Consider the following 13,729-nt stretch of genomic DNA (forward strand, 5'->3'; position numbering starts at 1 on the left):
TAAAACTAGAAATAGCAGCCATCAAGTGACCTGTACTCTGGTACAGGTCACTTGATGGCTATTTTTCTTATTTTTAATTACAGGGAATGAAGCTGAGTTTCTCCACTGACAGCTGAGATTGAGTACAGCCTGATTGTTTTGTTTCTCAGACCATAAATGAGGCAGTTAAGACATTTAGGAAGAATAGTTGTAGAAACATAAAGAAAAATCTGAAGACGCACAGCAAGAACTCTGTCTAGATTTTTGAAGACGGCTGTAATCAATGAATTGTGTACTGTTGACATCACTGTGAGGCCCATTTGCAGCAGATGCAGCACCAGAGTCCTTTTGGCTTTGGTGGCTGATTCTTTATCTGTGGCAGCAGAACGAGTCGCTACAATGATACCAGCGTAGCAAAAAATGACAGTTACACCTCTGAGCACAAACAGGAAGTAGGTCGAGACGTTGTCGTAAAGGTCAGAATATACTATCTTTTCCACAAAAGTCTGCCATCTGCATGTTCTGCTATTCCTCTAATAAAAACTTGAACATTACAATTATTTGAATCATAACATTTAGTGAAGTGAAAATGACCCAAATAACCAACGTGGTGTTTCTGGTGGTGACGATGGCGTTATGTCTGAGAGGATAGCACGCGGCTATGTATCTCTCTAAACACATATTCACCAGAGTTACTGAAGAAATCCTATGAGAAAGAGAATAAAGACGGGATACAACAGAGTTACTCTACTGAGAGACAGAAGAAACAGCGATTGACTCTTTGCCATCTGCAGTGTGTCTGCAAGCAGAAGGTTAAACAGAAGAAAGCAGCGAGCCGTCTCTCAAACACGTCTTTGCTTCTCAGGGTGTACAAAGCGGTTAGATTAATGAAGAGAAACACAGAGCAGGGCAGTGTTGTCACAACAGAAAGCAATACTGCCCCCAGGAGCCCCTCACTCTGCAGCTCAACAGTGTAGTTCCTTTGAGTTTGATCAGTGAGCATTTTCACCAATATTTCAAAACATGTGAAGTCAAAAGATAAAACTAAGGTACAAAAATAAAACTATTGCTTTAACAACCACATCAACTCATGGGTTGTGATTCAAAATCCACCGTCAGACTTTCTTTCCAACCCATCAACTCCAGAGCTGCACTATTTATGTCATCTTTATGCGGCTGCCTTTCAGAGATTTGTTGGGAAACGGTCATGACGAAAACGAAAGGCAGGATTTTAAACCGATGGGCCGTTTAGGATGTGACAAAATATTTTTCAGAAGACGGCCTTCTTTTTTGGAGCTTTTAGGAATTCAATACCATTTTTAAAATGGAAGTAAATAGTGACAAGGAACCATTCTGCGTCGTATTCTCAAATGAAAAACAGGAATTTCTTTCACGAACTAATACAAATTAATTAAATATACAGAAGTGAAAGGAAAACTTATTAAAGTCCAGGAGAAGAATAAAAAAAAGTCATCCAAGTTTATTTCATAGAGACCCACTGTAGGACTCCACCAACAAGGTTGTCCTGATGTTCACATATTAAACCACACGTTGTTTAAAGCTGCTCCACTCTTTGATAGACATTATTGCAGACTAGAAATTGTATGTAGTCAGTTGTTTGTAGGTGTAAAACATACACAGTCCACCCATTGTAAGCTTTATTTTGTGCTGCTAGATTTTAATTAAAATATAAATAAATACTACAAACAACTCCTCAGGAGATATAAGCAAAGTAAATATTAAGTAAATGTATATATAGTATAATAGAGAGCAGATTTTCTCAGTCACTTTTTATTAATTAATTTCATTTTCATAATTTTTTATATTTTGTAAAGCTACTTTACATATTTCACAGACTTCTGTTTTAACTCTGTTCTTCACTACGCTTTTATTTCAGGCTCTTTCGTATTTAATGTTTTTATAGTCAAATGGGGTGCAGCGTTTTCTTCTAAGCAGGTTTGGTAGTGCAAAGTTCACATCTGTTTCACTGAAACTAATCCTCCAGCCTTAATGGACGGTCATCCCAGATTATTCCCAGATCATTAACCAAATGGGTTGTGAGTAACGTTTGGTAAAACAGAGAGGAGATACCGTAAACGTTAAGATATTTTGCGTCTTTTTCATTGTGGTTCATCAGTGAAGTTGTTCAGCTACAATTGTAAGATGCACTGAAGTTCACTGTCTCTCAGTTTGCTGCACAGACCAAACTCTGACCATAGAGAAGAGACACCCATTCATTTGAATATAGGAACAAGAAATAGAGCCCAAAATAAAAATGTTTTAAATTTAAACACAATTATTAAACAATAAAAAATACATAAATGAAGACAATTAAATTTTAAAGTAAATAAAACTGATCAATAAAATAAGCTCCCCTTTAACTCTCCTGTGGTCATCTGCCGCACTCTCAAGAGGAGAGCGGCAGATGTCACAGTTGGACAGCGGGGAAGTTTCCCATCACATGTTCCCACAGTTCCCAAAACCAGGAACACACACACACACACACACACACACACACACACACACACACACACACACACACACACACACACACACACACACACACACGCACACACACACACACACACACACACACACACACAAAAATACAAATCGAATAGCTCACAATAACTTTACATTGATTTGTATTATGGAGAAACCAACATCAGCACTGTGTGTGACAAATTTATTCTTAATTATCTCACTCGAAATAAATGACAGAATACTCAGAGATTTCCATTGAGATTTTCACTCAATCATCTGTGAAAGTTAAATACACATCACTTCTGATTTTGTTTTGTAGTTCAACTAAAATTAAATCAGTCAGTTCCCATGTACACTGTTTTTATTTTTAGCTTGGATGTTGGAAATGACAGCTGAGCCTCTCCACTGACAGGTGAGATTCAACAGAAGAACAGGTCTAATGGTCTGGTCTCTGAAACCGTAGATGAGGGAGCTCAGGCATTTAGGAAGGACAATAACACAAACATAAAGAACAATCTGCATGTTCACAGCTCGAATTCTGTCTGGATCATTTGAGATAACTATGAGCAATGAGTTGTGTATTGTTGAGGACAGTGTGAGGCCCAGCTGCAGCAGGTGCAGCAGCAAAGTCCTCTGCGCCTTGTTGGCTGAAGCTTTGTCTGTGGAGGCTGAGCGAGCTGCTACAATGACACCAATGTAGGAGAAAACAACAGCTACAACCCCTAATACACATAGAAAATAGGTGAACGCCTTGCTAAAAATGTCAGAAACTGGATCAGAAAGCACACTGTCTTTACCACAGAACTCTACCATTTGCATTTCCATTGCATTGTAAAAGGAAAATTTAAAAATTAGACTTATTTCCACAAGGACCCGAAGTGAACTGAAACACCAAATGACCAAAATAACCACTCCAGTGTTTTTAGTGGTGATTAACACACTGTGCTTGAATGGAAAGCACACAGCTATGTATCTCTCTAGACACATAGTCACCAGTGTGATAATAGAAACGTTGAGAGTGAGGGTGTTCAGTGAAACTAAAACCACACAAACAGAATACAGCAGCGTTACTCTTGAGGCAGACAGTAAAAACATTGACTGACTATGGGCCAGATGGACGGAGTCTGAAAACAGGAGGTTAAACACGAGAATAAAACGAGAGGTCTCTCGAAACACCTCTTTACTCCTCAAGGTGTACAACATTGTCACATTGATGAAAAGAAACACACAGCATGGCAACGTCGTCACAGTGGAAAAAAACACCACTCCGAGGATTCCCTGACGCTGCAGATTAAAAGTTGTGTTCATCTGAGTTTGATTAGTGGAGGACATTTTTACCAAATTAAACACATTGATTTCAATTGGAACAAAGACATAAATGAAAGCATTTGTGGAACACAAAAGCGTATTTAATAGCTATAGTCTAGATTGTAATGAAGTCCACATCTTTAAAACAAACAGTAAACCTCCTTTGCAAACTCTTACCCAGGGAGAGTCTGCATAATTTCTCTGTAACTTACATTTATCTGATCAGAGACAAATCATTTTAGATTCTAATTGGCTGATGGTGCTGGAACGCCTGCCCCTTTTGTCTTTATGTCCTTCATACCAGTATGTAAACTACTATTTTTAAGGGCCTTGGCCTGTTGTTAGATTAAATAATTAAAAAATTTTATCAAGTTGATATAAATACTGTAAATCACACTGCTGTTAGATTAGTATGCTTTGTCCTATGTGTTTTTAGAGGAACATATATTTAAGGCTAACCTTCAATAGGCCAGGCTTTTAGAAGAGACTGGTTGGAATATATACACCTAATCTCTGTTACTCCTTCACTGACCCCAGAGACATCCTTAGAAAGGATTCTGTGGGATAGTCGAAGACGGTGGTGCCCAAAGTCGGTCCTTGAGGGACGGCATCCTGTGTGTTGTAGTTCTCTCCCTGGTTCAATGCACCTGGATCAAATGATGGCCCATTAGAAGGCCTAAGAACACTGGCATGCTGAAAAGGTTGTTGGTACAACCAGGAAAAGAACTAAAACGTGCAGGATGCCGGCTCTCCAGGACCAACTTTGGGCACTCCTGGTCTAAGACGATGAATTGTCTGGGTTTGGATTTCTGTGTTGTTTTCTGGTTCATTTAGTTCCTGTGTCATCTCGTTTGCTCGATTGTTCCCAGCTGTGTCTCATGTTCCCTGACTAGCTGCAGTGTCTGTGTTTCCCCGTCGAGGCCTCGTCCTAAATTGTTAGTTGTAGAATTGCTGTCCAGTCGTACTGAGTTTTCCAGTTGCTACCAGTGTCAGAGTTACTCGCCTTTTGCTCACCTGTACTGCCTGAACTTTGTACTCTTGAACTTAATTAAAACTATCCTTTTCCCACTACTAAAGGGGTCTACCGTGTCCATCCTGTCTTTACCACAGAAGTCTACCATTTGCATTTCCATTGCATTGTAAAAATAAAATAAATAAATTAGACTTATTTCCACAAGGATCCGAAGTGAACTGAAACACCAAATGACCAAATAACCACTCCAGTGTTTTTTGTGGTGATTAACACACTGTGCTTGAATGGAAAGCACACAGCTATGTATCTCTCTAGACACATAGTCACCAGTGTGATAACAGAAATGTCCACGTTAGACGGTGGATGGGTCTATCAAACCCGTTTGTTCTGTCGACAGAATGACTCGACTAAAAGTAACGGTGATGTTCACAGTTTTAGTAAGAAACAAAGTACGGTGGACAACACAGACCAAGAGAGATGGATGCAGCAGTAGTTGGAGTTGGCTCAAAGGGAATCATACTTGTACTGTGAGGATTTAGGTTTCACAGTACAAGTATACTGTGAAACCTATACAGTATATAGGTATTGTGTTGTTTTCAAGTTAATTTAGTTCCTGTGTTGTCTCTTTTTATCCTAATCTTACACAAGGCCAAGATAAACCCTTGTGTAGTCAATCCCACCTGTCTGTGTTTCCTCGTTGGATCCTAGTCATAAGTTGTACGATTGCTGTCCAGTCATATGAATTCTCCAGTTGCTACCAGTGCCAGAGCTACTTGCCCTCTGCTCACCTGTGCTGCCTGAACTTTGTTCAGTAGGATCTTTGTGATTAAAATCCATCCAAGGACATGCTATCTTTTTACCACAATATTCATATTGCATTTCTACATAAAGGGGGGGGGGGGTATCTCATCTAAATGACAGAAACCACCTTCTGTAATTCAACAAGATTCAATTCCTACACTAAATGACTAAATGAAAAATAAATTGTGTAGCTATTTTGCTATGCCCATCAGATTTGGGTCTTATCCCCTGATACTGGTTTGATTAAACTCTGTCATGTTTAATTCGGTGCAGATCGATTGACTTATTTGGAAATTAGACCCACACCTGTTGCTATGAAGTAGATGTCTGTATTTTCCACTCTACGACAGCGATGGATCCTCTTGGAGGGACCTACAACTGAGTACCAACTTTCAAAAGTTCATGTTAAAAAAATAATAAAGCTCAGACTTGGCTATTGGTTTACATCTTTTGACTTCATTATCTTAATCCAAAAGGTTGAACTTTTAAAACAATAAAATGCCAGAATGTAAAATTTTTTATGTATAACACAATAATCAGCTGATCTGAGTCCTTATTATCTTTGGGTCATCAATGGATTTCAAAGACAAAATTAAATATCTATTTGTTTGAGTCCATCTGAACCAGAGTTCCTCAAAGTTCTCAATTGCTGAGTGTTGTTGCATCATGCTCACATGTTGCCCACAATAGAAAGGAACAGAGCATATAATGGTAAAACCGGACCGAACATTAACCCATTATTGTGCAGCTTGCCAGTTGAAAAGAGTATTTCAGATTCAATATCGTGCAGTGACACAAGAGACTAATACTGTGATAAATTACTAATTCAAATGATTCACTTTACTTATAAATTCCAAGTGTCCCTTAGTTTAGTCAAGTTCTGACTTCCACTAGAATCCTGGAAAATATAAAAATATCTAAAACAGTTATAAGGAGGTTTTTTGAAATTTAAAGAGTTATAGTGCGGTACAGTGAGTATGTTATTTATGAAGGGTAAATCAAATGAACAGACTCACTTCTACAATTTTTTTACAGTGTTTTTCTTAATTTCATTGTTTCCTGCTCAAAAACATATGAGGTCTTTATTAATGTAAAAACCTCATGTTAATGTTTATAATACATTGCAGGCTTCCTTGACAATTGTTTTTAGCATTTTGACTTGGTTATTGTATGAATTTATTCTACTCTCGGATTGACATGGATCAATCTAATAGTAAATGACGACCTGACAGAAAATGATCCTTATGCCAGTTTTAACATAACAAATTTCATTTATTTTGTAGCCATTACATTGCAGTAGTAGTCATAAAAGAAATAATTGAACCAAGGCTTTCTCTTTAAAATTGTGGTGATTAAAAAGTACAAGTAAAAAAATAAACCTTTAGAAGGAAAGTGCGTCAGTCAGTTCCCATGTACTCTGATTTTATTTTTAGCTTGGATGTTGGAAATGACAGCTGAGCCTCTCCACTGACAGGTGAGATTCAACAGAAGAACAGGTCTAATGGTCTGGTCTCTGAAACCGTAGATGGGGGAGCTCAGGCATTTAGGAAGGACAATCACACAAATATAAAGGACATTCTGCATTTGCACAGCTCGAATTCTGTCTGGATCATTTGAGATAACTATGAGCAATGAGTTGTGTATTGTTGAGGACAGTGTGAGGCCCAGCTGCAGCAGGTGCAGCAGCAAAGTCCTCTGCGCCTTTTTGGCTGAAGCTTTGTCTGTGGAGGCTGAGCGAGCTGCTACAATGACACCAATGTAGGAGAAAACAACAGTTACAACCCCTAATACACATAGAAAATAGGTGAACGCCTTGCTAAAAATGTCAGAAACTGGATCAGAAAGCACACTGTCTTTACCACAGAACTCTACCATTTGCATTTCCATTGCATTGTAAAAGGAAAATTTAAAAATTAGACTTATTTCCACAAGGACCCGAAGTGAACTGAAACACCAAATGACCAAAATAACCACTCCAGTGTTTTTAGTGGTGATTAACACACTGTGCTTGAATGGAAAGCACACAGCTATGTATCTCTCTAGACACATAGTCACCAGTGTGATAATAGAAACGTTGAGAGTGAGGGTGTTCAGTGAAACTAAAACCACACAAACAGAATACAGCAGCGTTACTCTTGAGACAGACAGTAAATACATTGACTGACTCTGGGCCAGATGAACGGTGTCTGAAAACAGGAGGTTAAAGACAAGAATAAAACGAGAGGTCTCTCGAAACACCTCTTTACTCCTCAAGGTGTACAACATTGTCACATTGATGAAAAGAAACACACAGCATGGCAACGTCGTCACAGTGGAAAAAAACACCACTCCGAGGATTCCCTGACGCTGCAGATTAAAAGTTGTGTTCATCTGAGTTTGATTAGTGGAGGACATTTTAAACAAATTAAACCCACATGGATCTTAAGCAGAATAAAAACTTACAGAAATTATTGTACAAAATACATATATCATGATTATAATCTATATTGTTGTAGAGTTCACATATTTTAAGTCAAATATACCTGCTATTCACACTCGTTCATCTGGACATAATCTGCATGATTTCCCTCTTATTTTATCTGATTAGACTTGAATCACCTGAGACTGGCATGTGAAATTTAATTGGCTACTGGTGTTAGAACACCTGCCTCCTATGTCTTCATGTCCAGCATACCTATTTTTAAACTGTAGGGTATTGTAAAGGTCCCTGTTGTCGTTAAAGCAAATAATAATTTTTACACTTCTCAGCGTTATTGGAAAAAGCTTTTTATTAGGTCCTAGTCTTGTTTTTTATACCTTCATATCCTTGGTACTTCAGAAACTTCATTTTGCTCAGCAGCAGCCATATTTAGAGAATAACTCTATTCTTGAACAATTTCAGTGTGACTTTAGACAACAGCATGGCTCTGTGTCGTCTCAGTCGTCTTGTTGATCACTCTGTCCTTCTGTCTGGCCCACGCCGTTGATTTGCTTTACATGGCGACTGCTTGAAGTTACTGTAGGTGACTTTCATAAAAATATTTTCGACTTAGTTTTTAAAACTTTTAACCCGTTTAATCCCACCGGCCAGACATTTCTTCTAACTTTTGGAACCTCTAAAAGAATTGTTTTGACTTTTGGCAGATGATTGAAGTTTTTGGATAAAATAACAGTGAGTCGACTCTAAGCAGTATCAATTTCATGCATCTAGTGTGAAAGGTCACATGACCAGACCTCTTGACTTCCTGCCTGTAACGCTGGAGGTAAATGTCAGTCACAAACCTGAACAAGAGGAAGTCAGTAAAATACTTTAATAAACAAATATAAATAAAATATTTTGAACATACGTTCTTTCAAGTGTCTTCTACTGATATATAAGGAAAATCTCATCCCTTCATCCATATTTTGATCATTAGAAGAGTGAATATAACCAGTTTCTGCTAGTATAATACATAGACAGCTCTGTGCTATGTGTCCATAGCTTTGCTGTTTATTCTGCTTGCTGTTCCCTCACTGCTTAAAACTATCAGATATTTTAGATCTTCTCGACGTGAAAGAACCTCAAAATGACGTCTTCCACATCACTGACGGTCCCACAGTTGAACCCAACTCCACCCTGACCCCCCCCCCCAAAAGCCAGCCCTTTCCACACAGTGTGGCCTGTTCACTGAATGACCACGACAAGATGACGCCGTGTCTGAAACTAGTTCAGGACAAAGCTCTTGTGCTTGGTCTGGTGCGACAGGGGCAATGTCCTCTCAGATGCAAGTTTGTTGACATTTTCACCTCACTTTGCCTCATTTGTGAAATGACCAAATCAGGTCAAAGGTCACTCGGGACATTGAAACAATGACATCTGCAGGATGTGGCATTCAGTGTATATGTATCTAAAATATTTCATGATTTGTGTAATTCAGACAATGAAGTTTCACACGGGCAACAATTGTTGGCGAGTATAAAGCCTACATTTTCACTAACATAACCAACATAGATAGTAATAATTCATAAATCTCATATGTTAGGAAGGTCCAAGGATTGAAATGCATGCACATATTTCACAGGAAAAAATTTGGGATTAAACAGGTTAATTATGGCCTGACAGTAGAAAATGAGAGATAATCTCATTTCCTACACTGAGCTCCTCTGGCTCCTCCCAGTGGTCCAACTGCCATTTGCAGAAATGCACCACTCCCAGTAAGAAACAACCAATCACGGCCAGGATGAATGTGTTACCAGTGTCAATCATGCTTATGTATGAGCTGCTCACAATATTCACCTGTCTAAGCAGGTGGTCAGCAGCATATGACCACCTCAGGGGACTGTAACCTTACCTTTCATTTTCACTCTGAATTGATAACACATGGGTTCACTCACCAATGTTATACTAGAACATGTTGCCTGGATCCTGTTTTACTTATAAATGAAGAAAACATCAACAATCCTGGGTTTTCTCCCCGTGAGACGGTTATAAAACAATATCTTCAGTCACAGGTTTCTTCATAACTGCTTTAATTCAGATGTTCCTGTGTATCTGTGACGTCCTTCTTACCCACAGCATGCACAACTCCAAGAAACTTGGATGATACGAGTTATAACATTTAACAACATTCCCAACATTGGATCTGAAGTATTATTGAATTGTATTAAAATCTTGCTTCCTTTAACAATCATATGACACATTCAATGTCAAAAATGGTTTGTTTAAAAAGGTGTTTTCTAAATTAAAAAAAACAGACTGTCTGCTTGTAAGCTTTCAATGCAGTGATGAGTTAATTGAACTATAGATTTATAAATTTCATCCCATAAGGTATAGAATGAAAAATGTACATATGAATGACAGCTTATATTCCTTGTTTTACATGTGGTATTACTACAGTACAAGATTACAGACAAACACACAAAGCAGTGAATAATACATTTGACTATTAGAATATATTTTAAATATTACAAAAAAATGTTTGTGTAAATCTTTCTTTCTTTGACAATTGACGTTGAACATATTAAATAACATTCAGAGACACTAAGTGATGAGAACTTTGATGCTTTTCCTGGTTTGCACAGCAGCTTTTGAAACGGAGCCTCTCCACCGACAGCTCAGATTCAGCATGAGGACGGGTCTGATGGTCTGGTCTCTGAGGCCATAGATGAGGGAACTCAGACATTTGGGAAGCACAATTATACAAATATAAAGAAAGACCTGGACACGCACAGCTTCAACTCTCCCTAGATTCTTTGAGATGGCTATAAGCAATGAGTTGTATATCGTTGAGGACATTGTCAGGCCCATTTGCAGCAGATGCAGCAGCAGGGTCCTTCGAGCCTTGCTGGCTGATGCTTTGTCCGTGGAGGCAGAGTGCGCTGCTACAATGATGCCGGTGTAGGAGAAAGTGACAGTTACACCTCCGAGCACGAACAGAAAATAAGTGAAAGCTCTGTCATAGAGAGCGGACACCGGATCGAGAAACACACTCTCTTTTCCACAAAAGTCCATCATCTGTTTGTGCTGCAGGTCTTGGAATGAAAACTTTAACATTAAACTTAATTGTGCAATGACATGTAAAGAACTGACACACCAAATAACGCAGATAACCACCCCCGTGTTTCTAATAGTGATGATGCCGCTGTGTCTCAATGGATAGCAAACAGCTACGTACCTTTCTAAACACATAATCACCAATGTAGCAATGGAGGTAGAGAGCGTTAAACTGCTGAATGCGGTCAGAGCAGCACAGACAGGATACAGCAAAGTCAATCTAAAACAAGACAGCAGAAACATCGACTGACTTTGTGTCAGTTGGACAGTGTCTGCAAAGAGGAGGTTAAACAGCAGAATATATCGAGACGTCTCCCGAAACACCCGTTTGCTTCTCAGAGTGTACAGCATGGTCATGTTGATGAAGAGAAACACGGCACACTGCAACGTCGTCATAATGGAAGCTGTCAGTATCCCCAGAAGCTCCTGACGCTGCAGACTTACAGTGGTATTGAACTGAGTTTGATTAGTAAAAAACATGGCAAGCAAACACTAAAAATATGGGACTGTCAAACACACAAATAACACAGGAAGATACTCATAAATACATGTCATTATTGAAATAAAAGATGGCTGCAAAGATGTCCTAAATTTCCTTCCATCAATATGGCTCCTTTACATGCACATAGTGCCAGATCTGATAGTTGAACTTTTCATTCTATACTATTTATCTGATCAGTGCAGACACACCCCTTTTACCTTCGTCATGTCGTAAAAAGTTGTGACGTAAATGTCACTGAAAATAACCAACAGTCAGTCAGCCATTGAAAACAAATAAACACGATCGTTAGCTTGTTGTCTTCAAGCAAAACGAGTTTAAGTGTGGTTTAATTTCAGCTTTTAATCTCATACAAAAAGGAGTCTTTATATTTGCACTCTTTGGTTGTCCTGTGTTTGCATGTTTTGTCGCTCCTAAGTAATTCAGTCTTGAACAAAAATAACTACAAAACAATTTTTTGCCAAAAGTATTTATTAAAAATACAGACAGACAGACAGACAGACAGACAGACAGACAGACAGATAGACAGATAGATAGATAGATAGATAGATAGATAGATAGATAGGTAGATAGATAGATAGATAGATAGATAGATAGATAGATAGATAGATAGATAGATAGATAGATAGATAGATAGATAGATAGATAGATAGATAGATAGATAGATAGATAGATAGATAGATAGATAGATAGATAGATAGATAGATAGATAGATAGATACGAATCACGCTTCTCCATCTGGCAATCTGGAGGACAAGTCTGAGTTTGGCGGTTGCCAGGAGAACTGTACTCGTCTTACTGCCTTGTGCCAAGTGCAAAGTTTGGTGGAGGTGGCATTATGGGTTGTTTTTCAGGAGCTGGGGTTTTCCTCTTAGGTCCAGTGAAAGGATGCTTCCTGGTGAGGTGTTCCAAGCACGTTCCAGCAAGAGGAGACCCAGAGGAACACCCAGGGCACACTGGAAGGACACACATTGCCTTTATCAGAAGCTCTGCCTCAGTTTCTAATTTAGCTTTGCTAGGAATCATCAATTAAATTACTGACAAAAATTGAAGTAGATAGCTTGTACAATACTTAACAGGTTCAGAGGATCCCAAAGCACTTCACACTACATTTAGCCGTTCACACACTCATGGTGACAAGCAACTGGATAGTAGTAGCCAAAGCTGCTCTGGGTCACACTGACAGAGGCAAGACTCCCATTCACCAGGCCCTCTGACGGCAACCTGCAGGGAAGGGTGCTAAAGTGTCTTTGCTCCCCTTATCATGTCAAGGACACAAAGACTGAGGTGGACAGACTGGTCAGTAACCCTCTGAGGGATGAACTCCCACCACGTCGCCACCATCATCCCTCTAGTTCATTTTTTTAATGAACTTGTTAGTTATATGTCTCTATGCTAACAAGTTTGCTTGAACCATATAGGTCTGGATATTTGTCTGAACATAAACCACCAAAACACTTTAGAACCATGGAAATGTCTCAAGCAGGACATTTTTGAAACATGTAGGACAATGTACGATTTGTATCTACTTAGTAGTGGTTGTTTTAGTGACACTTGCACATTTCAAGCGACCCGCATAACTTCTGTGCATCCTAGTAATGCAAAGACTTATGGCAAAGGTCATCGGAGAAGAACTCAAACTCATGACAGCCGCGCCAAGGGCCATGCACTCTACCCCTGCACCACGGCAGTGCCGCAAAAAGCAGAAACTTCTGATATCATTAACATATTTTTGTTCACTGAATGTGTGCATTTCTCACTGAAATGTTATTATATGTTTTGTGTCCATTTGTTACATGATCGATTCATGTCATTGTGTATTTAGAGACAATATTGAATGTAAGGAAAGAAAGTTTAGTCAGATATCTCGCAAACCCACTGCAGCACCTCCTCAGGGATCGTGACTCTCCCATGGAAGAACTCTGGTTTATTGCTCTGTTTTTTCCTCTGGATTCTCTGGCAGCACAGAGAGAATCTCACATAAAGGCCCATGTGGCTCATTAAGACACATTAAATATTCAAACTATGGATTCCCTTATGTCCATTCTGAGTATCAACAACGATATCAACTTTTTTGCTTAATTAATCCTAATGGAAATGATGTAATGTGTATCTCTAAACACAGTTTAGAAAGTTCAAATGAACTCATAGAAAATCTTACAATGAAATGTTT

General features: G+C 38.8%; 3 protein-coding genes and 1 pseudogene across 3 annotated transcripts; all 4 read right to left on the bottom strand.

Moving 5' to 3' along the window:
- Window positions 1-21: 21 nt before the first annotated feature.
- LOC129370511 (odorant receptor 131-2-like) lies at window positions 22-982 on the bottom strand (annotated as a pseudogene).
- A 1,820-nt stretch (window positions 983-2,802) lies between these two features.
- On the bottom strand, window positions 2,803-3,795 carry LOC129370512 (odorant receptor 131-2-like). Its single transcript, XM_055046555.1, has one exon. It carries the CDS (start codon window positions 3,793-3,795, stop codon window positions 2,803-2,805), a length of 993 nt encoding a protein of 330 aa, XP_054902530.1.
- Window positions 3,796-6,946: 3,151 nt separating this feature from the next.
- LOC129370659 (odorant receptor 131-2-like) lies at window positions 6,947-7,939 on the bottom strand. Its single transcript, XM_055046777.1, has one exon. The coding sequence runs from the start codon at window positions 7,937-7,939 to the stop codon at window positions 6,947-6,949; it is 993 nt and encodes a 330-aa protein (XP_054902752.1).
- A 2,605-nt stretch (window positions 7,940-10,544) lies between these two features.
- On the bottom strand, window positions 10,545-11,537 carry LOC129370650 (odorant receptor 131-2-like). The gene has a single exon (XM_055046768.1). The coding sequence runs from the start codon at window positions 11,535-11,537 to the stop codon at window positions 10,545-10,547; it is 993 nt and encodes a 330-aa protein (XP_054902743.1).
- Between the last annotated feature and the right edge of the window lie 2,192 nt (window positions 11,538-13,729).

This window comes from Poeciliopsis prolifica, unplaced genomic scaffold, assembly GCF_027474105.1.
Source record: "Poeciliopsis prolifica strain line A6 unplaced genomic scaffold, Auburn_PproV2 SCAFFOLD024, whole genome shotgun sequence".
Classification (NCBI taxonomy): domain Eukaryota; kingdom Metazoa; phylum Chordata; class Actinopteri; order Cyprinodontiformes; family Poeciliidae; genus Poeciliopsis; species Poeciliopsis prolifica.